Source organism: Eupeodes corollae, chromosome 2 (assembly GCF_945859685.1).
Source record: "Eupeodes corollae chromosome 2, idEupCoro1.1, whole genome shotgun sequence".
Classification (NCBI taxonomy): domain Eukaryota; kingdom Metazoa; phylum Arthropoda; class Insecta; order Diptera; family Syrphidae; genus Eupeodes; species Eupeodes corollae.
In genome coordinates, this window is record NC_079148.1 from 46,984,863 (window position 1) to 47,010,610 (window position 25,748).

At 33.5% G+C, this 25,748-nt stretch overlaps 1 protein-coding gene across 1 annotated transcript; it reads left to right on the top strand.

The window, feature by feature from the left end:
* The first annotated feature begins 706 nt into the window (after positions 1–706).
* On the top strand, positions 707–1,811 carry LOC129944898 (putative nuclease HARBI1). The gene is made up of 3 exons (XM_056054560.1): positions 707–921; positions 980–1,266; positions 1,333–1,811. The coding sequence occupies exons 1-3, from the start codon at positions 707–709 to the stop codon at positions 1,809–1,811; spliced, it is 981 nt and encodes a 326-aa protein (XP_055910535.1).
* Positions 1,812–25,748: the final 23,937 nt, after the last annotated feature.

Here is a 25,748-nt window from a genome sequence, read left to right on the forward strand (position 1 = left end):
CGTGGCATGGTGATTAGTGCGTTGGACTGTCATGCCAGAGGTTTTGGTCTTGGGTTCTTCGATCCCTTTTAACGGGTACTGCCTCTTTCGAGGAATTGAGAAATTCTCCAAGAGTAACTCTTGTCATGAAAAAGTGCTTACTCAAATTAGCCGTTCGGATCCGGCATATAAACTGTAGGTCCCCTCCATTCCTGACAACATTACTCGCACATATTAATGGTTGAGCGTTGTAAGTCACTAGGCCCTAGTTCTCAACGGACTGTTGCCCAATTTGTTTATTTATTTTGTTCAAAGTGCGGACAGTAAATATTTTTTTAAATACTAGAAAATCTTCAAAATGAAGAATATTAAAACGTAACCCTCACTAACAAATACAAATACTCATTTTCTGACGAGAAATTAACCGAATTAATAAAGTTTTTGTTAGAACTGTAGTGCTTGAAAAAAAGAACTGTGAATTGAATTTGAAAAAAAAAAAAAAAAACAATTTATTCGGTTTCACACTTTCGTTTAAACCTTGAACTGAGTTCATTCTGTAGTTTAAGTTAAACGCCAGTATTCTGCCGTTTAACCTCAGTTCAACGTTTAGACACTACAATAGTTGTCAGAATAGCTGCTATTTTTATATTAAATATTGAATTAATTAATGATGGTGATTTATCCTATTTTCAATAAATATTAATAAAAAGTATATTGTTATTTTAAAATGTCGAGTTCTGAAAGTTATATTGAAGATATTAGTGATGAGGAAAACTTAATTTTAGTTGCGAATGTGAGAAGAGAAAAACGCATTCAATTCAGAATAAATCATTTCAATTATTGGGACGATATAGAATTCTTCGACAGATTTCGAATGTCGAAGAATTCAGCCTACATTGTTTTGGAGCAAATCCGATCCCAAATTGAAAATGCAACTAAATGGTAAGAACAAATATAATAATATTGTGTAATGATAAAATTTAAAATGTTTAATTTGCAGGAACCATTCAATTTCTGCCGAAACCAAGCTTTTATTAACCTTGCGCTTGTATGCCAGTGGATCACTCCTCATAACTGCGGGAGACTTTTGTGGTGTTTCTAAATCATCCGCTACCAGAATTTGTAAGATAGTCTCTCATCATATTGCTCTACTTCGAGAGAAATACATAAAGTTCCCGGCGACACCTGAGGAAAAGTTTGAAGTTGTAAATGGATTTTACCAATTTGCAAGGTTTCCTCGCGTTATAGCTGCTTTAGATTGTACACATGTACGGATTCAGTCCCCAGGTAACATTAAAACATGAACACATTTGTTAATGTACTTACTATGCACATGTACACAAACTTTATTAGGAGGTGCGAATGGCGAAATATTTCGGAATCGAAAAGGCTATTTTTCTTTCAACGTGCAGACCATGTGTGACTCAAAATTAAAAATAATGGACATCGTTCCAAGGTGGCCTGGATCGAGTCATGATTCCACAATTTTTAATAATTCTAGAATCTGTGCTAGATTTGAAAATGGAGATTTTGGAAACCATCTCATAGTTGCTGACAGTGGCTACCAATGTAGGCGCTATATGATGACCCCATTACGTAACTGTCACAATCCTCAAGAAACATTGTATAACGAATCTCAGATTAGAACAAGAAATTGTGTTGAACGCTCGTATGGAGTATGGAAAAGAAGGTTTCCTATATTATCAACAGGAATAAAAGTAAAACTAACAACAATTCAGAGCATCATTGTTGCAACAGCTGTTCTGCACAACATTTGCTTTTGCTGTATAAATAACGAAGCTGATCCTCCAGCGGCGGACAATTCATATTAAAAAAAAAATGAAAAACAAAACACTGAACTTCATTATAAAAAAAATTAGGAAAACGGAGACAATTGTAGCTTTAACTAAAATACATTAAAATAAATAATAATAACAAAAAAGTAATGTTGGACCTATTCAATGCATCCTCAAAACATCTTTTTTAATTTTTTTTCAATTCAGCATCCAAAATAAGCATTTTTTTCTCATGCACTTCCTTCATTTGCACAATTTCTAGAGCTTGTTTATCCTGTTGCAGTCTCGCTAACTTGCATTTTTCTTCAGCTAGCTCCTGCCACTTGTCGCCAGTTAAATTTCCTGAGGACCACCACCAGTTTGGTAAAGCTTTCGCTTTTCGGAAGCAAAATTATGTTTTGTTCTTTCTTCAACTGACTTCAACACAATCGATGATCGGTAATGGGAGCCACTCTTTGAATTAAATTCGTTTGCAATGGACTCCCATGCCGCTGTTTTTTCTGTCCAATGAACTCGATCCGTTTTTTTGTTTTCAATTATGTGTTTGTTTTTCATAATCAACTCCATCAGCAAATCTATATCTGCTGATGAAAAGTTGTTGCTTCTTTTTTTGTTGCTTTTTATGTTCACGATGTTTTCCATTTTTATTTTTATTTTTTCGAAATCACAACTCACAACGGTACTTTAAAACGACACAAATTTTCCCCGATTGTCAACAAAATATCTGTTGCTGTTTCACGTGTTCCTCGCTTCAGAGAGAGAAAGAAAAAACGATGAACAGCTACGTATTGCTTACATTACGTTACATGACTTACAATGCTACCAAATTCTTTTCATACAATTTAATTAAACTACGTTCAATTGAACTGAAGTTCAGAGCACACTGTGAAACTAGAGGAGTTGAACTTCAAATTTAAACTTAAGTTCAGGTTCACCTGATCTTAAGTTTAAACTTTCACTGTGAAATTGGGCATTAACGTTTTCAAAAAGAATACGAATGTACGTACAAAGTTTATAGTTTTTGTAGATATAGCGGTGTCTCAACATAAATAAATCAGATGCCACAACAGTCCGTTGAGGACTTGGGCCTAGTGGCTTACATCTCTCAACCATTCCTGTGTTTGAGTCATGTCAGTGTTGGAGAGGACCTACAGTTTTATGCCAAAACCGAACAGCTTACTTGAGAAATAACTTTTCAAGGCACTCGTGTGAAAAAACTTTAGTTGGCACAGGCAGGGATTGAACTCAAGACTTCTTGTACAACATTCCTATGCACTATATGCAAAGTACACTTGAGGATAATTCATTCCTCCAAATACTGTAGTTTTGTTCATTAATGCTTCATCGCTAAACGAAAAAATTGGCATAGGTATATTTTCACATTGTATAGATATTTGAAAAGTTGAAGAAGCCAAACGTTTTGAATGACTTATATACATACTAGAGAGTCTTTAAGACAGCGTTCATAGCAGACTTAACATGCTCAAAAGACTCAGAGTTAGAGCTTTGAACGAAAAAAGGAAAGCACTTAATATATATGCTGCCAATAACAAAAAACCTAAACGTATTTCAAGGTAACATTGTACTGTTTCCTTTAAGTAAAATATTGATATCAAGATGATATTATATAAAACTTATAATATTAATTTTTAATATTGTTTTTGATAATTGAATAAATGGAAACCCTCAAGGTTTGTAAATCCTAAAGCACTTCTTCTTTATACTAAAGCACTTTCTGTGGCTCTGTGGCAATATCTAAATGATGTACCCTATTTATTGATATGTTTTAGGAAGAAAAAGGAAATGTTTGGTTAAGAACAATATTATTTATTAAAACAAAAAAAAACACACAGAAATTCCATATTTCATAATTTGAGCTTATTGTCACTTGACCTACTTCTGCTTCATCACTAAGACGGCCATACTTACATTTTCTTAAAACATAGAAATGTACATTGAATAAAACTGCTGTAACCCCCTGAAGTCATTTTAAAATTTGTATTTGTTTTGAATGAAAAATCTTGACCCACATATCTTCTTCTTTACCATTTATTTACCCAAAGCCATAGGTTTAATATTGAATTTATATTTTTGTTTTTGTCAAAGAATTGACTGTCCTTTTCATAATATTTTTGAAGTACGAGTATATATACAATCCTAGAACCTAGAACAACATCTTATTTTCTATGGATACTGTTCGCGACTCTCCTAAGGCCAACTATTGTGTTATGAAGGTATTCTTTTTTTTTCATTTCATTGCAGCTGATACATAGGATCCCCTGACAGATTCAAAAGTCCTAGAAAGTCAGCGTTTGTGGGGGAAAGAAAATTCTCTTAGACAAATAATAACAACCCGTGTGGTTTCTTCTCATTTTGGTTTGAAAATATTTCTGCAAAAATAAGAAAAACATTTCAATTTCGATTCACAAAGTATGTCAACATCAACAAACTAGCAAAACATACCAATAATATTTGTGTACGTTTCCATTCCATCATATAGGCGGATTTTGTAAGCAGCATGCAAATAGTCATCTTATGAAAGTGTGTGGATCAGGGATGGAAATGCGTTACAATTGAATCATATTTTAAATTCAAGTAAGTTTGAACAATTTAATAATTTTAAAAAATGAATTACCAAAAAAAGAAAGAAAGTTGAACTGAGATTAAAACATAATCCTGAATTTCTTTAGATTTCCAAGATCTCGAAGCTCTTTTCAACCTTCAGTATCTGTATGACTTCTTTATTCTTTTAATTGTTGGTTTCATGAGCAATCAAAAATTTGAACCAATTTTACTGATCAATCCAATAGCGGATCCAGAGGGTGGGGCGTAGGGGTCATGACCCGCCCCCCTGGGAGATAATTTGTCTGTATTTTTGTAGAAATTCCCTTCAATTAAAAACTAATCGTATTGCGTTAATGGGTATGACTCCTATTATATTTTGAATTATTTATTTTTTGTATATGAAAACAAAATTTGTATTTTACTATTTTAAACTTTGTTGCAAAAAGTAGCACTTTTAACTGAGGGCTGGACCAAGAACATAATATAAATCTGACATTAAGCCCTATTCCAAAAACACAAATTCATAAAATTTTGACCAATGGAAGATGCAGGGGGCGATCATATGAGCCATAAAGCTTTTTCAGTTAATTTGTATAAGCAAAGATTTGTTAGTAATTTAACGACATTCACCAAAAAGTGGTTTGCTATCAAAATCATTTAACATTTTTTTGACTTAAGTAGGTAATGCTTTCAGTTATTCCCATAAGATTTTTTTACAAGAAAAAGAGCAAATATTAAGGTTTTTAAGAAGAAACCTTAAATAAGAGATCTTCAATTTTATTTTAAGTGGCCTTTGAATTCCTGAAACTAGCCTTCAATTCCATCTTATTTTGTTGATCCACATAAGTTGTGAACATTGAAGTAGTTTTTACTTGCGACACATAGGAACTATTCATATGGCAACTATTGCTTTCGTATAAAATTTCGAATCAAACATGATATTACAATGGTAGAAAAGTCAAAAAAAGTTGTTTCTTCAATTCTATCCGTCTGTCTGTCTGTCCTGGCCCCTAAAGCCTAAACCACTGTGCCGATTGAAACCTAGCCGATTAGCTTAGGGCGTTTTTTCTCATTTTTAATACTAAAAATAACAGAAGTCTCTATACAAATTTTTTGGTGTAAATTCGAATTTTTCCACAAACCGATAGATTTTTTTACCACTTTCTCTATTTTTTATTCTTATTTCGGCTTCTTTCTGCAAGAAAAGCATATTTTGATATTGCTCCTGAAGGGTACCCCTCATAAAGTCGTTATTTTGTATTCAAATTTTTTCAAGAACTTATTCAACAGATTTCAATAATCTTGTCTTTCAATGCAAGCTCTTGTCGATGGTCAAATTTTCAAATTGATGATGATTTTTGATGATCGAAAACGTGGCATTTTATGGCATTTAAATTTAAAAAAAAAAATGTATTTTGGAGGTAATGAAGCTGGGCTAGTTAAAAAACACAATGCATGTTTCATATTATTAATATAAAAGCTTTGAATCTCTTGAAAACTGAAGTGAAAAGAGATCCTGAAAAGTGTAATTTGTGACTGCCACACAAAAGTTTCTTCGCAGCTTATTTGTTTACCTTAATTTGTTTTTATTTCATATTCAGAGAAATTATGTACTTAAATGCACTTATTTCCTTAAATTATAGAACCAAACATTTTTTTCTCTACAATTTTTAAGTTTTGTTGACTCCCTTAAGATCAAAATATTTTGAAGCATCAGCTCCAATCTACGAGTAAGCAGACTGATAGCCATAGTAATAATAGACTCCTGAAAATTGAGTCCGAAAAAACTACGTCAAAAAAAAAAAACAGAAAATTCTTGATATCAGATTCTTTTTCATTTTCTGTGTTTTTGAATTTTTGTAGCGTTTTTCGCATTAATATAAATGACAACAAACAAGAATATATTCTTTTTGGAAGAAAGCAATGTTTCAAAACAATTTCGTATGTTTCTCCATTAGAGAAATAAAAACCCTCTAAAATATTGTGTTTTGCTCTTAAATATGGTATATTTAGAAAACTGTTAGAATCTTGGAATGCTTTCATAAAAAGAAAGTCTACTAAATTAAATAGTTAGACAATACCTTGATGGAGCGTTCTAAAATAATTTGACAACTAAAGTTCACTTTAGCCCTTGAAATATGTACATTTAAAGTTAAGATGCACATTATGTTATTTAAATTTTGTTAACCTCCTTTAAGGAATACTTTTAAGCGGTAATTAAAAACTCGTCTATATGTAAAGCGCGTGACCCCCCCATTAAAAGTCTGGATCCGCCCGTGGATCAATCTGAGGATTTGTAGGACCTTGCACCTTCCACTTAGAGTTAACCGCTGAGATCGATCCAATCATACAATTTCATAATTTAATTCTTCGGACCTTTTAGTTGCAGTTAAACTATTAATCACCAACTTAAGTTAATAATGTTTAGTTAAATTTGTTGTGAGAATAGACTAAACGATAAAATGATTCAAAATTGATTTATTTCGGATCGTGACCGTCTCGCCGTAATGCCACACCACTAAAGCTGAACTTTCGTCACTCTTAATAACATTTGTACACTTTTCAGGAGTCCGCCGTGGACAGGTCGTTTATATAATTTTATAATTTTTTTTAAATTAATGATGAGTTCATCCCGGGCCCTGGTGGTCTTCCTTCCGTTTTCTAAAAAAATATTCCTCTTCTAAAATTTTGCATTTCTCCTTACATAAAGAAACATTTGCTTTAATATGCAAAACATATTTTATAAGTCCAATTCACAAGGAGAGATCGAAATGGTAGGTGATAAACTACCGACCAATTGCTAAACTTTCTCATATCCCAACAATTTTTGAAAGCATTTTATATCAACTTCTCAGCTTTCGTTGTAGATCCCTAATTCCCTACGCAAACACGGCTTCATAAAAAATAGATCAACCTCCCCAATTCTTGTAAAATTCATTTCATTCGCTCTAAGTGTCTAAGTATGGTCTTTAAACTCTCCTCTAAGGTTTTGAACCTCTTTTTTTTTAAATCGATTATTTCTTCTATTTTTGTTCTTCATGTGGTTCCTAAGGTAGTCATTTAAGCGTTCTCCTCTTTATCCTAACAATTAATGACATAGGCAATTAAAAACATTGTCGAATATCCCTTTATGCCGATGTTATGAAATTTTTAAAAACCATTAACTCCTCCAAAAACACAACTCGATAATTTCTCACCTGATGTACCGAAAATTGCGTAGAGCTTAACATTAGCAAATGCCGGACGATGACTGAAATTTCTACTTCACATTGACGAAATAATTCACAAGGCCAACTCTACATTGGGTTTTGGTAAAAGATAGTCCAAATAATTTTCTTATCGTTATGTGACCCGATCGCTTTAAATGACGTTTGTCCGTTTCCTACTTGAATATGCGTCGCAGGTTTGGTCTCCATGTCACGATATACACATATCAAGAATAGAAAGCATCCAAAGAAGCTTTCTTCGTTTTCACTTCAATACCTTCCCTGAGAAAATCCATTGATCTTGCCCCCGATCTTATCGCGATCTTATTACAGGATCGCAGAGAAATTGCTAATACTGTTAATACTTTGTTTTCATTCTGGCTCAGTTTTGACCAACCCCACTCATAGTTATAAGTTTACATTTAAGTCATTTTTTAAGTTATACTTATAGCTTGAGTTAAGCGAAATAAGTGAGGGTAAAGCCTCCACTTAAATTAAATTATTGCGATCATTGGTCATCATTTCTGTAATTAAAAAAAAAATGATTCAAATCTATTATTTAAATTTTGTAGAAGTGAAACACAAATCAGTGGAACGATTAATTTCATTCAGGTAAATTAATTTTCGTCTAAAAAAATAGAAAAACACATTTTTAACGAAACTAAATATAGATGCCTTCATTTTTTCATTCGAAATCGTTTTTAAGACGATCAACACTATTTCGTTAAAATTTAAATCAGTTTTAAGTAAAATTGCAGAAATATATTTTCCATCCCTGGTGTGGATGCAGGACTTTTGTATGCACTTGAATACTATGTAGTTCGTATTTCACTTCACCCCACCTAAACAAGGCTTGTTCATATATGTTTGCATGTATATTTTTTTAAAAGAATTTTTCTAAGTTCAATAGTGGCATTCGTCTTTGAATGAAATTGAAATATGGAATGTTTCAAAGAGATATTCTTTTACTTTCTTCAGTATTAGAAGAATATACCTATACCTACTTGTAGATATTAATATTTTTATTCAGGACGTTAGGGACAAGGATGTCTTTGGAAAAATCTTGTTTCTTTTTATCGATATATTTTTACACACATACATCTTTTATATCTATAAAATTGTTATAGTCGGTTCAGTTTTATTAAGTAGATATTTAGGTCACAACAACATTCATAATCATAGAAAGACGTTTTCTTGGAAAGAATTTGTTTGTTTTTTGTTTAAATCATGTTGATCGTTTGAGAGCTTTTGTATTTAGTCACTTCAGTTATTACGGTTCTAAGTCTCCAGCTAAAGTTTCGCAGCAGCAAGAGAAAGTAATGGTATGAGTCCTTTGTAGAAAGCTATTGGTGCTTAAAGAACTAATTAAACTGATCTAAATGTATTTGAAGGTTTCTATGAAGAAATTGTTTTTTATTTAATAATTGGCTTTCATTCTCTATGATGTAATGGTAACTTCTTTCCGATGTTGTGTCCGCATAACTCTCACAGTGGCTCCCTAAACTAACTTCCCAAAATAAAGCCCCCCAAAAAAGTATGAAATAAAACAAAATAATGTCTTCATTAAGTACTCGAAAAAGGTTGACAGATTCGTAAGTTAACAACTTTAATAATTGTCTCAACATTTTATTCCTTTTCAAATGCGCTTTTCAGCCAGACGGATAGGGGGAAAGTCCTCACGCACCGTACCCCACTGCGTGCACTGACCATTAGCGAAACTTTGAAAAATTGGCGTTATTGTACTGTGTACAGAAGTAGGTAACACCAATGGAGAAATAGGACTTATTTTACCAAAGGGAAAGCACTCAGCGTTACGGGGAGTAAACCAGTGAGTTATGATTACGGTGCATACTGACTCAAAGTGTTGAACGTAAAGTAAAACCAATGTTTCCTTATTTCATCTTGTTATAGTAAAATAAGACCAACTAGTAAAAATTTGCCTTATTTGGGGAATATTTCATATTTGAAACTTCATCGTGTAATAATTCTTCAAATTACAAATGAAAATATTCTCTAAAAAAGCATGAATTAAATTCCCAAAAATAGTGAATTAGGCGCCAGTTAAAGCTATCATTGAAATCGATCCGGAAAAATTTTTGAATCGATATTTGACGGTGTTGCCCTTTGGTTAGAAATGGAAATTATATACCAATCGATCGGAAATCACACACAGAATTTTTTTTGATTCATTCATTTTTTTCTATTTTCCGTACGGAAATTCACTTAACTGAACAGCTGATTCTTTTATGTCCAAAAATGGAAAGAAGCGTTCCAATGATTTGTGTTTCAATTTCACTCAATTCCATTGATATATTTCTGTCAAAAAAAAAGTTTTTAGGCTGCATTTCAATCAGGGAAAACTTTGCCGGTTTGTTTATTTTATTTCTTCTTTGCTGACTGTTGGAGATGTAGTACCCTTGGGTTCAATCCCTGCCTGTGCCACCTTAATTTAAAAAAATAATTTTCGCGGGTACTGCCTCTTGCGAGGAATTGACAATACCTTCAAGAGTAATTCTTGTCATGAAAAAGTACTTTCTCAAATTAGCCGTTCGGATTCGGCCTAAAATTGTAGGTCCCTTCCATTCCTGACAACAGTACTCGCACACACGAATGATTGCGAGTTGTAAGCCACTAGGCCCTGGTTCACAACGGACTGTTGCGCCACCCAATTTACTTTTTAATTTGTATGACTGTTGGAGATAATTTATTTAAAAACAAAAAAAACGAAAAGAGCGTGAGTCATTTGATTCAGTGTATTGTTTAAAAATTTAACATTTCAATCTTATTTTTCAGAAAAATGAAACAAATAGAGAAAACTAGAAGAAAACAGTGAAACAAGGAGTTCGAGGCAAAATTTATAATGAAAGTGAAGAATCATATTTGTCTTTATGCTAAAAATTACCATTATTACAGCAATAAATATCGAAGACAGGCTTTTGTTTTAAAGTGACTGTGGGAACCATTGGATAAGCCAGGTAATTCGAATTCCGAAGCTTCAACCTCTAGAAAAAGAAAACTGAGAAAGCGATACTCTGATGCTGCTGTGGATGAACCGATTGAGCGGGTCCTAACAGAGATCGAAAACATCGAAAATAAGAAGCCGATGGAGATATTTTTCCAGAGCATTGCTCAGACGACAAATTAATTTTCAGAGACAAATTTTGGACTTGTTAGCTGAAGAGCTTCTGGAAGATGAGTAATATCTGAAAGAGCTGTGATATTTTTGTTTTTTTTTCTCAAGAAGTGATTTTTTTTCTTTGTTTTTTTTTTTTTTTTATTTGTTTATGTGGATAATTTATAGAAAATGAAGTTCCTTATTTTGTGTTACTAGTTTTAAGATGGGAAACAATTTTTTTTTAAATGTAAGTTAGGCTTTAAAAAAATAATATTCCTATTATTTATGTTAAAAAGGTATTTTTTTTGTTTCCATTTATGCAAAGGATTGAATTTTTCGTTTTTAGAAAATGTTGTGGTATTGAAACTCTACGTTTCCTTCATTAACCATCCAGTTGGCAAATTTATTTCTAAAGTTAACAGCATTTAAAACTGGTTGTTGCATCTTTGTTTCATGATCAACAAGTGTCAAGTCGCAATGCTCGTGGGCTGTGGGTTCGGCTTGCAAATAATTGTACAAAATGCAACAGCACAATATCAAAAGCTTCGCAATTGATGGGTGTACCTCGAGGGATTTTAAGAGAATTCTCCAAGTATAAGCAAGGATTCCAAATGTGCTCTCTACTATTCTTCTAGCCGTGAAATGTCTAAAAAAACAACAACGGTATTAATTTGTATCTACAAATTTCTTTTTTTTTTCTAATAGATGAATGCTGAATACCTATAATCATAAATTAACTGTTTTTGGCTCAGAGAAGTCCCCAGATACGGTGTAAGCATGTTATATCTTAAACCAAAAGCTTTATCACCAACAAGTACATATGGTTGTGGCTCAGTTGTGCCCGGTAATGGAGTATCAGCTGTTGCTTTCAGTTAAACTGGGTTATTTATCTAGTGATTTCCAAAATAGCAAGAAGAAAGTACTGTTGAATCTGAATTTGACCCATGAGCTCCAATGCTAACCATTACAAATTTGTAATTTGCGTCCACTAAAGCCATGAAGATTGTCGAAAAACTCTTTTTGTAGTTAAAATTTAATCTTCCTGAGTTTCGTGGAGCGAACATTCCTATAAATACGTTTGCCATAAACTGATCCTAAGTAATTTGGAAAGTTAGAGGTTTAAAAAACCATCCGCGATATTTTGGCATTCCTTCGGATTCTGACACATAAGCATATAGATTTTCTTGAGACGATTATTGATAGCAGAAATTGTTTGAATGATTAAACTTCGAACAGTTGTTTTTCCCATCGAATATCGGAATGACAAATCAGCAAAACTGGCTCCAGTAGCGAGGAATCTGTTAGTAAATCAAGCAATTAAATATTCTTAAATAAAATATGCGTACAATTTGTTTAACCGTAGTGTGAGGAAAAGTTTTTCCTTTGAGCTTATAAAGTTTTTTGAAAAAGATTATTTTTTGGTGCAATATCATCTTGGATTTCATTTTAATTAAAGTAAAATTGTTCTTTAGCCATGCGAAAATATTCGTAAAATTTCATTGGGTATTTTTCTAAACGCTGAAATAATGAAAAATATTCTCCGTGAAGTTTTCGGGCACGATATAAGGGTTGTACTTGGTAAATTCATCTTCGGAAACTGTAACTTTTTCTTTTTTTAATGCATGGTATATTGCCAAAAGCAACAATAATTTTCTTCTCTTTTGTACAATCATGGTTTTTTCAATTTAAAATTTTAAATGATGGCTGTAAACGACCTGTCTAAAAATTTCCAATGCTCCTTTTCAATGATGAAAACCTATCATTGCTATAACTGGCGCCTTATTTCATATTAAAGACCCATTCTCATATATTTTTTTTTGATTATTACTTTTTAAGGGTTATTTCTTGGGGAGCAATTGACATTGCATGAATGTTAAATTTACAAAGCGTATAGGTCTTGAACTAAAAGGCATTTTCTATTCTTCCTAGAAGAAAACTGTCAATTTAGGCTCAGAAATCTTCCAATAGAATATCAACCCGAACCGATAGACTAGACAACCGAAGACAAGTAAAGTTCTTAAAAAAAAGTACAAACCGTTTAGACATCTGAATCTGAAGATATGTATTAAAAAAAAACTCTGGACTGCTTAAGTCCGAAAAAATAAATAATAAGAAAAGTACTTAGAAACCCGTTTAGACCGTTCAGTTTTGCTAAAAACCTAAAAAGACAGTTGTAAGGGAGTTAATACTGTTCTCAAAGCCGTCCAAAATATTTGAGATGAGATTCGGACTTATAAACTTATTATGTTTTAGCAAAATATTTGAATTTGACAATTTTAATACTGAATTTGCAATAAAATAAGATTATTTGTAAGTTTATGTGGCATTTAAGTGAACAATTTTAATATTTTATGTCCGAGTTAATGATTAAAATCGGTCCAGCTGTTCTTGTTTGACACTTTTCTAGGAACAACATTATGATATTTTGTATTTAAATTTATCATTAACATTCAAAAACTATACGGTTCTTCAGTGTATTTTTTAAATTAAACACAGCACATACTCGGAAATAAATATATGCGTAAAAATATAAACTATTCATACAGGCTAACACTATACTTTCACGTTTAATAAATCATAAAATGAAAGAAACAGAAGATAGAAACTAGTTTACGACAATATTTACATTTTATCTGTAAAATAGAATTAATTAAAAGTCAATAAAAAACCTATCAAAGTGTACTTAATCTGCTATAATATTTTTAATGTGGTTGTCGTTCAGTGTTCAATTAACCATTTTCCATTTTCCCAGGTATTGTGTATATTTTCATATATGTAAATAAAACCTATTGAAGCGAAATTCTTATAACTTTGTTTAAAAAAATAGCTTATTTTTATTTTATATGGATCATAGTTATATTTGTTTTTATTATAAAATTAGTAAAATGCAGATACAAAAATACATTCATACAATATTTACTGTTCATCTACTGCACAATGTACAAACATACACAAATTAGATTGCAATCTCTTTGGAAGGTTTAATAAATTACCACAATAAATAGATATAGTTTATTTGAATTAGAAATTTATTCCAGTTCTTTATTGTAGTGAATATTAAAAAAAAACATGGATTAATATTAAAAGGGTATTTCGTATGAGGTTTTGAAAAAAATCTGCAGTATATTCCTTCTTCTTTCCTTTAGAAACGTCATACTCCTGACTTTATGCAAAAACCGTTTAAATGGTCATGTTGGTAATTTTGGGAAATAAGTGCCCAAAATTATTTGAAAGTATTTGTTTTAGAAGAACATTTACAAAAGCTTGAATTAAAAAAAAATTCAATTTGATTTAATAAACTAAATATCAGCTGAAAAACGACAGCTGTCACTTTTGATTGACAGATTCAAAATTTTATATTGAAACGTTATGAGTTAGACCCAAGTAGACTTGATACAAACTAAACAAACCAATTCTTACCTTAATTTGGTGACTTTACTTGTTTCGCATTTTTAAATTATGATCTATCTTAAAATCTGTCCATGTTTTTAATTAGGATCTTGAAATTACCAAACCATCCACAGTTTTCATTTTTGTATACGGTGTATGGCGTTAAACTTTATTTATTATTAACAAAATCTATAAAAAATATTTGAAGTGAAAAATCTGAACTTTTTGTACATGTATCTTCATGGCATGATTGTATTTGGTTGCAGTTATAAAATTGCCCGTAGTTAGATTGGAAAGATCACATTAAAGGGTTTTTTTTTTAAACTGGCGCGGGTAGATTCTGGAGCCCCGTGGCGGCCCTTTTCGTGTTGGTGACATCTGTCAAATCTTTTGCTTATTATTCAGTTGAATAATCAAGAGAATCGAGAGAATCAACTTCGACGGTTGCTCTCTTTTTGCCTACAAGCTGTGAATTGCACATAAACTTGTATATAAATTAACTCCATATACAAAAAATTTGGGGAACAAATACTTATGCAAGAAGATGTGCATACTCACCACCTTTGAAAAAATGCGGATGTAGTCAGCTGTTCAAAGGTGTTCAAAGAAAATTCAAAATTGTGGATGAACAACATTTTGGTACTCATTGTGTTCGTTTGGGAATAATATCATTCGAATATGAAGTCAAATTAATTACTCCTGTTAGGTGCCAGAATAATGAAGATTTAGAAACAATTATAAATTACGCCATTTGGAGAAATATTAGTTAGTTATTTGGAGCCAGTTTTAATTATTTAGTAAGTAAAATAAATTAATTGATGGAACAGTCCAATGAGAATTAGGACCTAGAAACATAAAACTCTAAAAGCACTACAACTTTTATTTTTTCTATTATTAGTTGCGTTTATGCGTTTAATTTTCGCTCAGACCGTTGAAAAATGCGAAAAAAACTCAGATTTGTTTCAATTTTCAGAAGACATCGACTTAATTTTGTCGATCTGTGAGTTGCAGGAACATTGAAAACGAGAGTTACAGAATGTAAACATGGATCATGAAAATAAAACAACGCGGGAATATTGAAAACATTTTTATTTGCTCATCTTTTTGCCATTTCTATTTTCTATTTTATTTATTTCTATTTTATTTGTGTGTTCTCGTTGTTTATTTTCTTGACATTACTCACGACATTTCCAAAATGCTGAAACTAAGTGATTTAAGTAGAGACTAAATAAAAAGACCGTCAACTTGTTACTTCTGTTACCAATTTTCATTGTATAAGATTTGTGAATTGGTGTTAAGCTATTCCTACTGCTTTCCACTAAGATAGTGTGTTGCTTTTTAAGTCTTAACTACATAAGCCGAAAAGTACTTTTGTGCAAAAGTAAAAATATTTGTATTCTCGATAGGTCAGTGGTTTTGTGAAAAGAATATACAAATTTGTTCTTTAACCAAAATTTAAGTCTTATGCATCATTTTTATAAGTCTTCCAGTTCTAACTATCTTTTCTTTCAGTTATATAGCGACAAGGAAAAATCTGTAAGGGAAAGTTCTAACTACGGTTTTTATGAAAGTGCATTGTGGATTTTTCATAGGTGTTTGCTTAAACTGTTTGGCTATTCATAAATAAATGCAAATCTAAGTTAAGGGAAACCTGAAACAAAAAATGCTGTGTTATTATTATTATCGCAGCCAAATTTCATAATTGATTTTTATGGTGTGTAAAATAGCTGAAAAAGTAATTCTTAACAAATAAATGTTACGTTAACACTAAGTTCCATAAAATATCGATTGATACCGCAATTACAGAAGATATGGATATTTTATATTAATATTAACGGAAAACTGTAGACCTTTATTATTTCCACCTATTATAATTAATTTGATGTTAAATAATTCAATGCAGTATATTGTAGATAAAACAGCAGTTAAGTTATTAGTTAAGGTATTACTATTGAAATAAATATAACATACATTTATAAAAAACATTTACTTGTTCATAACAAATAAAGTCTAGTCTAAAAAACCTTAGCCTTGTTATACACTCTTTCTGAACACATCTTTTCTGGTTTTGGTTGTTAATGCCATCTATCTGTAACTCAGAGAAAGAGAAGGGAAAACACAATTCACCACGATATCTACCGTTATAACGTTTACCGTAATTTATTGACAAACGAACATTTTTTGCTACAATTAATTTGTGAAAACCATAAAGAAAGATAGAGAAAGAAATATCAAATGTCTCAATCTCTCAACTGAAGTTATTTCTCTCTCTGCTCTCCGAGGTGAAAACATGTGTTCACCGATACGAATTAAACACGCTATAAAAAATGAGATTAAGAGGTTTCGAAGGGACGGAGACGAGGAAATTTGTCTGTCTCGATTAGTTTTCTCTCTCTGCCCGTACGTTCAAAGAACGCAAAAGCGGAAGAGAACATCGCCACGCTTCGTGAAAGTGTACAGCAGTTCCCGAGGCAGAATATTCCTTATAGTTGTGCACAAATCATCCTTTCGCAGACTTCAGCTTGGTGAAATTTGCGTTGGTATACTTGGGCCTACACCCGTATAACAAGATCCAACTGATCCAGGAGCTCAAAGTCATTGACCATAGACAGGGCTTCGAATTGTTTGGAAGAGGACCCCAACATAAAGGTCTTGAACCAAGAAAATTATGCTCATGATAGATTGTACGATAATTACAGCTCAGTTGTCTGATTTTTGAAATCCTTTATGATTCTGTTTTTTATAATGTTCCAAAATTTTACATCACACAATTCACTGTGATAAATAAAGTGATGAAAAATGTATGTGGTACGGAACTTTGAAATCTAATAAAACAAAGATAACTTTTTTAAATTGACATACAATCTGCTTAATTCGAAATATAATCTTCTGGTATACCATTTTAAATATGATTTCTGACATAAATGCACAGTGTACGCCTGGATCGGACGTAGTCTAGCGTGGATGTCCAATTTTCAATCACTATTTCCAACATTAGTGGACGTACATCGGAAATAACTTGGCGAATTAGCCACTTCACAAATCCCTACAGATATAAGCAAGAGGAGCTGGTGTTCAATCGCACGATCTTGGAAGCCAACATAAGGATCCGTAACGTGAGGCTATGCTGTTACCAAACTTTTGGGTCAATTGCTAAAACAATAGAGTCAGTAATGGTTCTATAGCGGTCACCATTGACTGCAACGTCGAATTTAATAAAGTACACACGCACAGTAAACAGAACCACGAGTATATCACTTGACAGCTGACAAAATGGCTTCTAGTTAATATAGTATTTCCAACCTAAAGTTATATGCCTCTTAGAAAAAAACAGCCTGTTCGATGCCACAAATAACATGATTTAGTACATCGCTTAAATTTTTAATTTCTTAAACAATAGACACCTGCCTTTATAGGTTTTTGATGCCTGAAGCTAAATCAAAGCGATTACGAAAGTTTACCAAAACACTTGACTTCATTCTTATTCCATCCATCAGATCTAAATACCAATCTCTCAAAAATTCTTAGTGCCAATCTTCGAAGTCAAACCGCTGAAGAATAGTATAAAATACAAGTGTTATTGTATAAGAGTAGGTCGACTCTTAAAACAAATTGCTTCAATATAGTTCAGTGACTCCTTTCATAAAGAAATAAGACGAATCTATTTAAGTCTCATTATTTTTAACTGCAGGAATTATCTAGCTGCAAATGGCTGCGCAAAATAATTTCCACAATCATCAAGCCACCCCCAGAAGAAAATACGAAAAATGATAGACACTTTATCGCAACCACTGCCATACCAGTCACTTTGTCCGTCGAACGTACATAAGTCGTAAGACCGACCGATAGACCGACCAACCGACATGACAGAGAAAGTCGAATCGGTCCGTTTCGCTGGGCATGAACATTGTACAGTGGTTCGTGGTTGTTGTGGTGGTGGTTCAATAAGCTTCAACAAAAGTGGTCACAGAATTGAAAAATTAAAAACATTAAAATAAATAACCACAAAGTTGTGATATTAATATCTCTGTACATTTTTAACACTACTGAATGCCGGAGGATCATGGAATGGGGCACTCGAGCTAGAACTTGAGCACAACAAAAAAAAGAAGCCATTACTGGGACAGGACAATAGAAAAATTTTACGCAGAAGGCTATACAATGGTGGAAGTTCTCTTAACGCCACTGACGATAAGCAATAAAAAGGGTCATTTTTTTGTTACCCAACAATGCTTATTTCATTTTTTAATTTGACTAAAACGTCCTGGCCGGTTGTCGCAGGGTGGGTGACAAGGGGTGACAAAACTGGTGCTGCTGGTTATGGTGATGGGGATGCTGATGGTAATGGTGCTGGTGCTGGCGCGGGTGCCCACTTCTCAATTTCATTTGGTTTAAAACAGTTGGTTTGGTATAGAATGCGTATTTCCGTCCCGTCTAAGGGTATACATAGGTTAGGTAGCTACACAAAAAAATCTTGTGGACGTGTGCTGAACTGGAGCTGGAAGTTGGAACAACTAAACACTGAAGTTGAAGCTTGAAGAAAGGAAAAGCACGAATCGTGATGTTACTGAACGGAACTACTACTCTTTGTCGTATATACTACTGGGAAAACAGAATAACATCAAAAGAAGTTTTGTGCTTGGATGGAACGAAGAAAATGGCACTTTTAGCTGTGCGACGAAGTTGTATAGTGATGGGGTGTGTGGGGAAAGAACAATACACAAAGAGAAGGAAACAATTTTTAATTAAACTTTTCCGTGAATAACAACATTATCCATAAACACTTCTATCCATTGAGAGTCCTTTCATAAATAGAAAAGAACAAAAAAAATGTAAGCACGATTTTTTCTTTTAATGTCTTTTTTTATGTTAAACATTATTATAAGTTTCGTATTCCTTTTTTTTTGTATTTTTTTATTTTTGTAGATACAAAAATCTGAGTGAAGCATTCACTTCAGGACTTCAATTGATAAAAAAGTAAATCATTTTTACTGAAGAAGTCAAAACTACCTGCACATTCACATATAATTTTTACTCTCTTCTTTTTCGTTGTATAATGCTGAGTGCTAAAAAGCAATTCAAATTTTGCCACATTTCACTGAAATAATTTTCTTAAATCAGAGTTGATGAGTGGTGAACGTGGTTTAAATAAACATTTAAGACAGCATCATTTACTGGCAGTTTGCGATAATGAATTAACATTCTTTGACAGAACTAACAGGCTTTATTTTTTATATCAAATGTTCCTAATCCCAAACTTTTGACGTTTATTGTGCTCAAATTTTTCCTCAAAACACACCGTTTTTTTCATTCTTCAATCTCATCGATCATTCTAAACGTTCGAAAATCGTCTTCCGAATACAACAAAAAACAAACACATCTATGGAATCTCTGAACACAATTAACAAAATGGGAAATACAATTCTGAGTTTGACAGTTCACAGTGGCTTATTATTAATAATATTGTAATCTTGTGTGATTTCTACTATGGGAAGTGTCCACTCGATGGGAGGAAGCGCTTATTTGGATGTGGTTTTGCTGTCAGAGGGAAACTAAGGCAAAAGAGTTTTAAGCTTTCGGGAAGTAAGCGAAATTCAAAATTCCACCACCTGACAATACCAAAAAAGAATTCTACGAGCTCCTCACCAAATCATATGATCAATGTCCCAAAAACGCCAAAATTTGTAAAGAAGGCAACGTTGGTAGGTAAATCGGAAGACATAGCCTACACGACATCACATCTGGAAACGGACTCAGGCTTATCGACTTCCTAGCCAAGAAAAAAATGGTGTTGAGTAGCACCAGATTCCTCGCCCAGATATCCACAAAGGTACTTGGCGGTCCCCCGATGATCGAACATGCAACCAAATCGATCATGTTGCTATTGACGGAAGACACTCCTCTAGTATACTTGGCGTTCGAACGTACAGATCAGCCAACATAGATTCCGGCCACTACTTAGTTGGTGCTAAACTGCGTGTACGAATATCCATAGAAGCTCTTAGGCGAACAACAACCTCGAGGAGAAGATTCAACGTTGGAAGACTACAGCAGGAGGATACCGCCAATTCCTTTGCCGACCGAGTATCCCTAGAGCTTGCCAGAAACCCTACAATACAACGGAAGAGATGTGTCCAGAGACCTACTGGCAGCTTTGCAAACAATCCATGAGGAATGCTATAGAAGAGGTGCTAGGTTTCTCACAGCCGCCACCAAGGAACCCCTGGTTTGACTTTGAATGTGCTCAGGCAAACAAAGCCAAACCGGAGGCATACAGATTGTGGCAGCAAAGGAGGACACGATCTTCCCACCAGCTCTACGTCGAAAAGAGAAGGGGTAAGAACCGTTTGCTCAGAGGAAAGAAAAAAGTTCATGAGCAGCGGGAATTCGAGGAGATCCAGCAATGTTTTAACAGGAAACAGGTGCGGAAGTTTTATAGAAGAGTCAAAAAGAAAACAACGGGATTCACTAGCCGCCCTAGAGCTTGCAAAGATAAGGTCGTCAAAACGCAGTTAATGCTTAAAATCTGAAGAGATCATTTCAACCAGCTGCTTAATGGTGATGCAGCCATGTCAAATCCATTTGGTTGACGATCTAGAGTTCCGACCAGAGTGAGACAAAACTAGCCATCACCAGGCTAAAGTCAAACAAAACGGCCGGTGATGACGGTCTACAGGCGGAGCTTATAAAGTACGCTGGAGCAGATCTGGTAAAAAGCATGCACCAGCTAGTTACTGAAATTTGGTCGGAAGAAAGCATGCCCGACGAGTGGAACTTAAGCACCATCTGCCCGATCCATAAAAAAGGTGACCGCCTTCTCTGCGCCAACTACGCCAAAGGCATTAGCCTTTTAAACATCGCGTACAAAATCTTGTCCAGCGTATTATATAAAACCTGAAGCCATTTACTGACGAACTAATTGGCCCTTACCAGTGTGGCTTCAGGCCTGGAAAATCTACCATCGACCAAATTTTCACTCTACGCCAGATCCTGGAAAAGATCCAAGAACATAACACCATCTTTTCATCGATTTTAAAGCAGCTTATGACAGTGTAGACAGGAACGAACTATACCGTGCCATATTGAGTTTTGGTATCCCTACCAAACTGGAACGACTTATCAGGATGACGTTGGCAAATGCTCGTTGCTGCGTCAAAATTGGAAGAGACTCAACAAAAACCTTCGGAACCACCAGAGGACTTCGATAAGGCGATGCGCTCTCACGTAGCTGCTTCAATATTATTCTTGAAAGAGTGATGCGCAACACCAAACCCAATACAAGTGGCACCATCTTTCAAAAATCCACACAATATCTTGGATATGCAGATAACATCGACATTATGGGAAGAACCAAACGAGCAGTGACGGGTGCTTTCTCTAATATCGAGTCTAAGGCGAAGAAAATGGGTCTTGACATTAACGAGGACAAAACGAAGTATTTATTGTAGACTTGGTCAAAGTGTGACAATTGACAGGTACAACTTCGAGGTGGTAAACGAATTCTGAAAATGACATCAGCGCATAGATCAAACGCGGAATTACCCTTGCTAATCGTTGTTTCTTTCGCATAAGTAAGCAGTTATCCCTCTCCCAGTCGGATAAAGGATCTCTTGGTAACTTCGAAAGGAAGGTTTTGCGTACGATTTATGGTCTGGTTTGTGTCGACAGGCAAAGTAACATCTGGCGGAGAAGATTTAATCAGGAGTTATACGAGCTGTACAGAGACTTGCCACCGGTAATAAAACTGTGTGTATACAACGCTTAAGGTGGCTAGGGCATGTCGAACGAATGAACATCGAAGCTCCAACCCGTAAGGTATTCAACGCCAACCCTGAGGGAATAATAAGCAGAGGCAGGGTTCCTCTCTTGTGGAGTGACAAGTTGAGGCCGACGCTTGTCAACTTGGTATTCGAAACTGGAGGCTGCAAGCTAGAGATCGAGTAAGCTTGCGAAAGTTATTACTTGAGGCCCAGGAGGACAATGCGTTGTAGCGCCAACTAAAGTAAAGTAAGTGTTGTAGTCTTAGATAGGTAAGATTCAGTGGTGAACGTGGTGAATAAAAATTCAAGACGGCTTCATTTGCTCAAAGATTTTCTGCATTTCAGCAGTAATGAATTTACCTCCTTTGACAGAGATCACCTGCCTTTTAATTTTGTCAGATAAATTGTCTATAATCGCAACTTTTTTCTCAAAACACAATTCTTTGTTTGTTTTTTTTATTAGTTTCAAATCTCGTTGCTTATTTATAACGTTCGAAAACCGTCTTCTGAACAAAAAAAAAGAAACAGATCTTTAAGAATGGGAAAAAAAATTGTCAATTTGACATTTCACATTGGCTGCGTTCAATCTTATATTGATTAGGTGTCCATAAAAAAAATCTGTTTAACGTATAAAAAACAGCTGAAAGTATCCAAGAATTTGGGGTATCTATATGTTGGTATCTGACAGAACAGCTGATTCAAAACATCTTCAAATTTGATTACATACATATATTATATTTATATTTTTTTATAAAGTACAGGCACTCAAGGGTTTATTACGAGTAATCCCCTTAACTTGTTTAGGATTAAACATAGTGCGAGTGTTAGGAAAAAAGGGAAAGATTTAAGAGAAGATAATGGGGCACATTAGTCTTAAAAATTTTAATATTGAAATGGATGGGAAAAACAGATTTCGGTGAAGCATTCCGCATTCTCAATGAGTGGTTAAAAAAAGAATCTCTATACTTAACATTACGTCCGAAACTGAGCTCAAGCTCAAGGGTAAACTAATGAGCATTCCTGGAACTTCGAGTAATAGGTAAACCTAATTGCCTAAAAGACTTAAACTTGTTTTAGGGGTTAGGCGTTTTTAGCGATATCGAATATGTGATCATTCCATAATAGGTGATCTGTAATACGAGTACACACACCGAGTACTGAAAGTTGATTAGTTTCATCGGGGATGGGTTACGCTTTAATGAGTTTTTGATTCTACATTGGACAATGCTGTCGAGATCAGAATTTAATGAGCTTATCATACGCAATCGTTGAAGTTTAACATCCGAAGGACAAGAATTTGAATCAAGAAACGAATATGAAAATCTAAGGGTACTAACGTCATCAAATACAACTTGTATTCAACGGTTCAAAAGGTAGTTTCTAATGCAAAGATGAAGAGATTTATCAATACTTAAAGCAAGCATTTTCGATAAGGGAGCTTGGTGCCAAACTCTATTAAATGCTTTGAAATAACAAAAAAAATTGGGTGTTGGAACAGTCTGTTGAGAATTAGAGCCTAGTGACTTACAATTCCTGTGTGCGAGGTACTGTTATCAAGGATGGGGGGACCTACTGTTTAAAGCCGAATCCGAACGGCTAATTTGAGAAAGCACTTTTCACGACAGGAATTACTCTTGGAGAATTTGTCGATTCCTCGCAAGAAGCAGAGGCAGGGACTGTCAGCCATTAAGAAGCTTCCCTTCTTCAAGATATTTCTTAAGCTGATAAAGAAAGAATCTTGTTGAGTAGGAAAGATAGAAAAGCTCACCCATTTTTTTTTCCAGAGTTAAAGCACACCTCTTCAGAACAATAGGCGGAATACTTTCCGGTCCAGCGGATATATGGTAGTTTTTTTTTTGGAAATTGTTTTGTGACGAATTTTAGAAGGTATCTCAATAAAGCTATCTTACTCGTATAATAAGGTTTCTAAAGATGGACCTACCCAAAATAGCATATTCAATGCAAGATTGAGCATAGTCACTCTGTTCAGAACTATACAAAACAACGTATAGCATAGGAAATCATCAATTACAGTTGTACCAATGGTAGGACTTTCATGTTTGTCCCCAGCTAAAGCTTTTTCGCTTGTACTACTTCTTAAATGTACTACTTTTGCGAGAATTATTCTTGCCATGAAACGTGCTTTCTCAAATAAGCCGTTCGGATTTAGCATACAAATTGTAGGTCCTCTGTATTCCTGACATACCCCGGAATGGTTAAGAATTGTAAGTCACTAGATCCTAGTCCCTATTTCATATAAATTGATAGGTGAATATTTTAAAAATATTCACACATGTCTGAAAAATTTGTATACCAAAAAGTGATCGTAGCTAGTTTGAGATGTTTGAGTTTTAAACCGAATCCCAACGGCTATTTTAAAAACACCCTTTTTGTGGCTTGACAATCTAACGCACTAACCATAATGCAGCGGGTAATACAGTTTGAGAATGTAGTATCCATTTTTTTGTCCAAAATTGCCTTATACAAAATATAATTGAAGCAATTGTTCGTGTTAAGTGAACTTTACCTATCCAAAAAATACTAAAATTAACGATTTTGAAACCAATTGAACGATATTAAAAAATGTCTCTCATTATTCTTTTTTCGCGTTTACAAAGGTACATTGATCTGTCGATCTCGTGAATAGCCTAACATTATAATGCGCCCCGAAACACCAGAAATACCCAGTTTTATATACAGAGTAGCCTTTATTTTCTGTGTCATGTTATGACGCAAAAATATGTATATCATCTAGTTAGCCAAATTATTCTAAACTTGGTCATAATAAAATACCTGTATTATTTGTGCAAACATTACTAAGGTACAATGACCCTTTCTAATACACATAATTTTGTGATCTGATAAAACATTAAGACCATCTATACTATTTCAAAATGATGTTAATACGAGTTTTGAACAGCAGAACTGTCTTAATTTGTAGCAATCAGTTTGTTATCTTATGAATAAATTATTTATGAGATTGAATTTGAATCTATAAAATATATACCGATTCGTAAAGAATGTACGAGAACACCTTTGATTAATATTTAAACGAGCGCGTGCAAAAATGATGTGTTCCATTTATTAGGAAAGGTTTGTAAGTTGATGAGCAAGACTATTATTAAAATAGGTTCAAAGCATACTGCGGATCATAAGATTTTATACAGTTTTATTTTTATATAAACAAAAATATTTTTAATTAACTAAAACTATTCCAAATTGTAAAAAGTTTTTATTATCCAAAATTTCAATTTTGTTCAGACTTTGCAACAAAAAAAACGGAAAACGTCAAAATTCCTCAAGAACTGACGGATTGAATTTTTATTAAAAAATTTAACTCAGCGATAAGATAGTCATGTGACCTAGTCCTTAAGCCCTTTAATTAGAATATAATGCTAACCTGTGTTAAAAATTGATGTTTAATGCATATATAATTATATTATTTAAACTTCACTTAAATAATTAAATTATAAGTATGTGGAAAAACTTATATCTAAATTTGACAATCTGTTTGTAAGGTGTCTAAATAATTTTTTGGAAACGTAGTGTCGGATCTTATATTTTGCATAACTTTATATGAACGAACCTAATCAAGAGAACATTGATGGTTGACGAGAGAATAAAATTAAAAGGTTTTGTTTGTTTATTTTTATGATATCATCAGAAGGTTTCTTTTTTAAATTTAGGGTTTGCTTGCATACATAATCTTTGAACCCTATTCTTTTTATCATTTCATAGAAAAAAAAAACTAGTGAGAACAAGTCGTAATGATTTATTTTATTCTCTTAAAGATTAAATTATAAAACTCATGAAAACACACACATTGTGTCAATGTTTTTATAAATTAGGGACTTCACAAAATATACGCTAGGCCCTAGGTTCCGTCAAACTTAAAAATATTTATCTTTTTAAGTATTCAAATTATGCTGATTTTCAT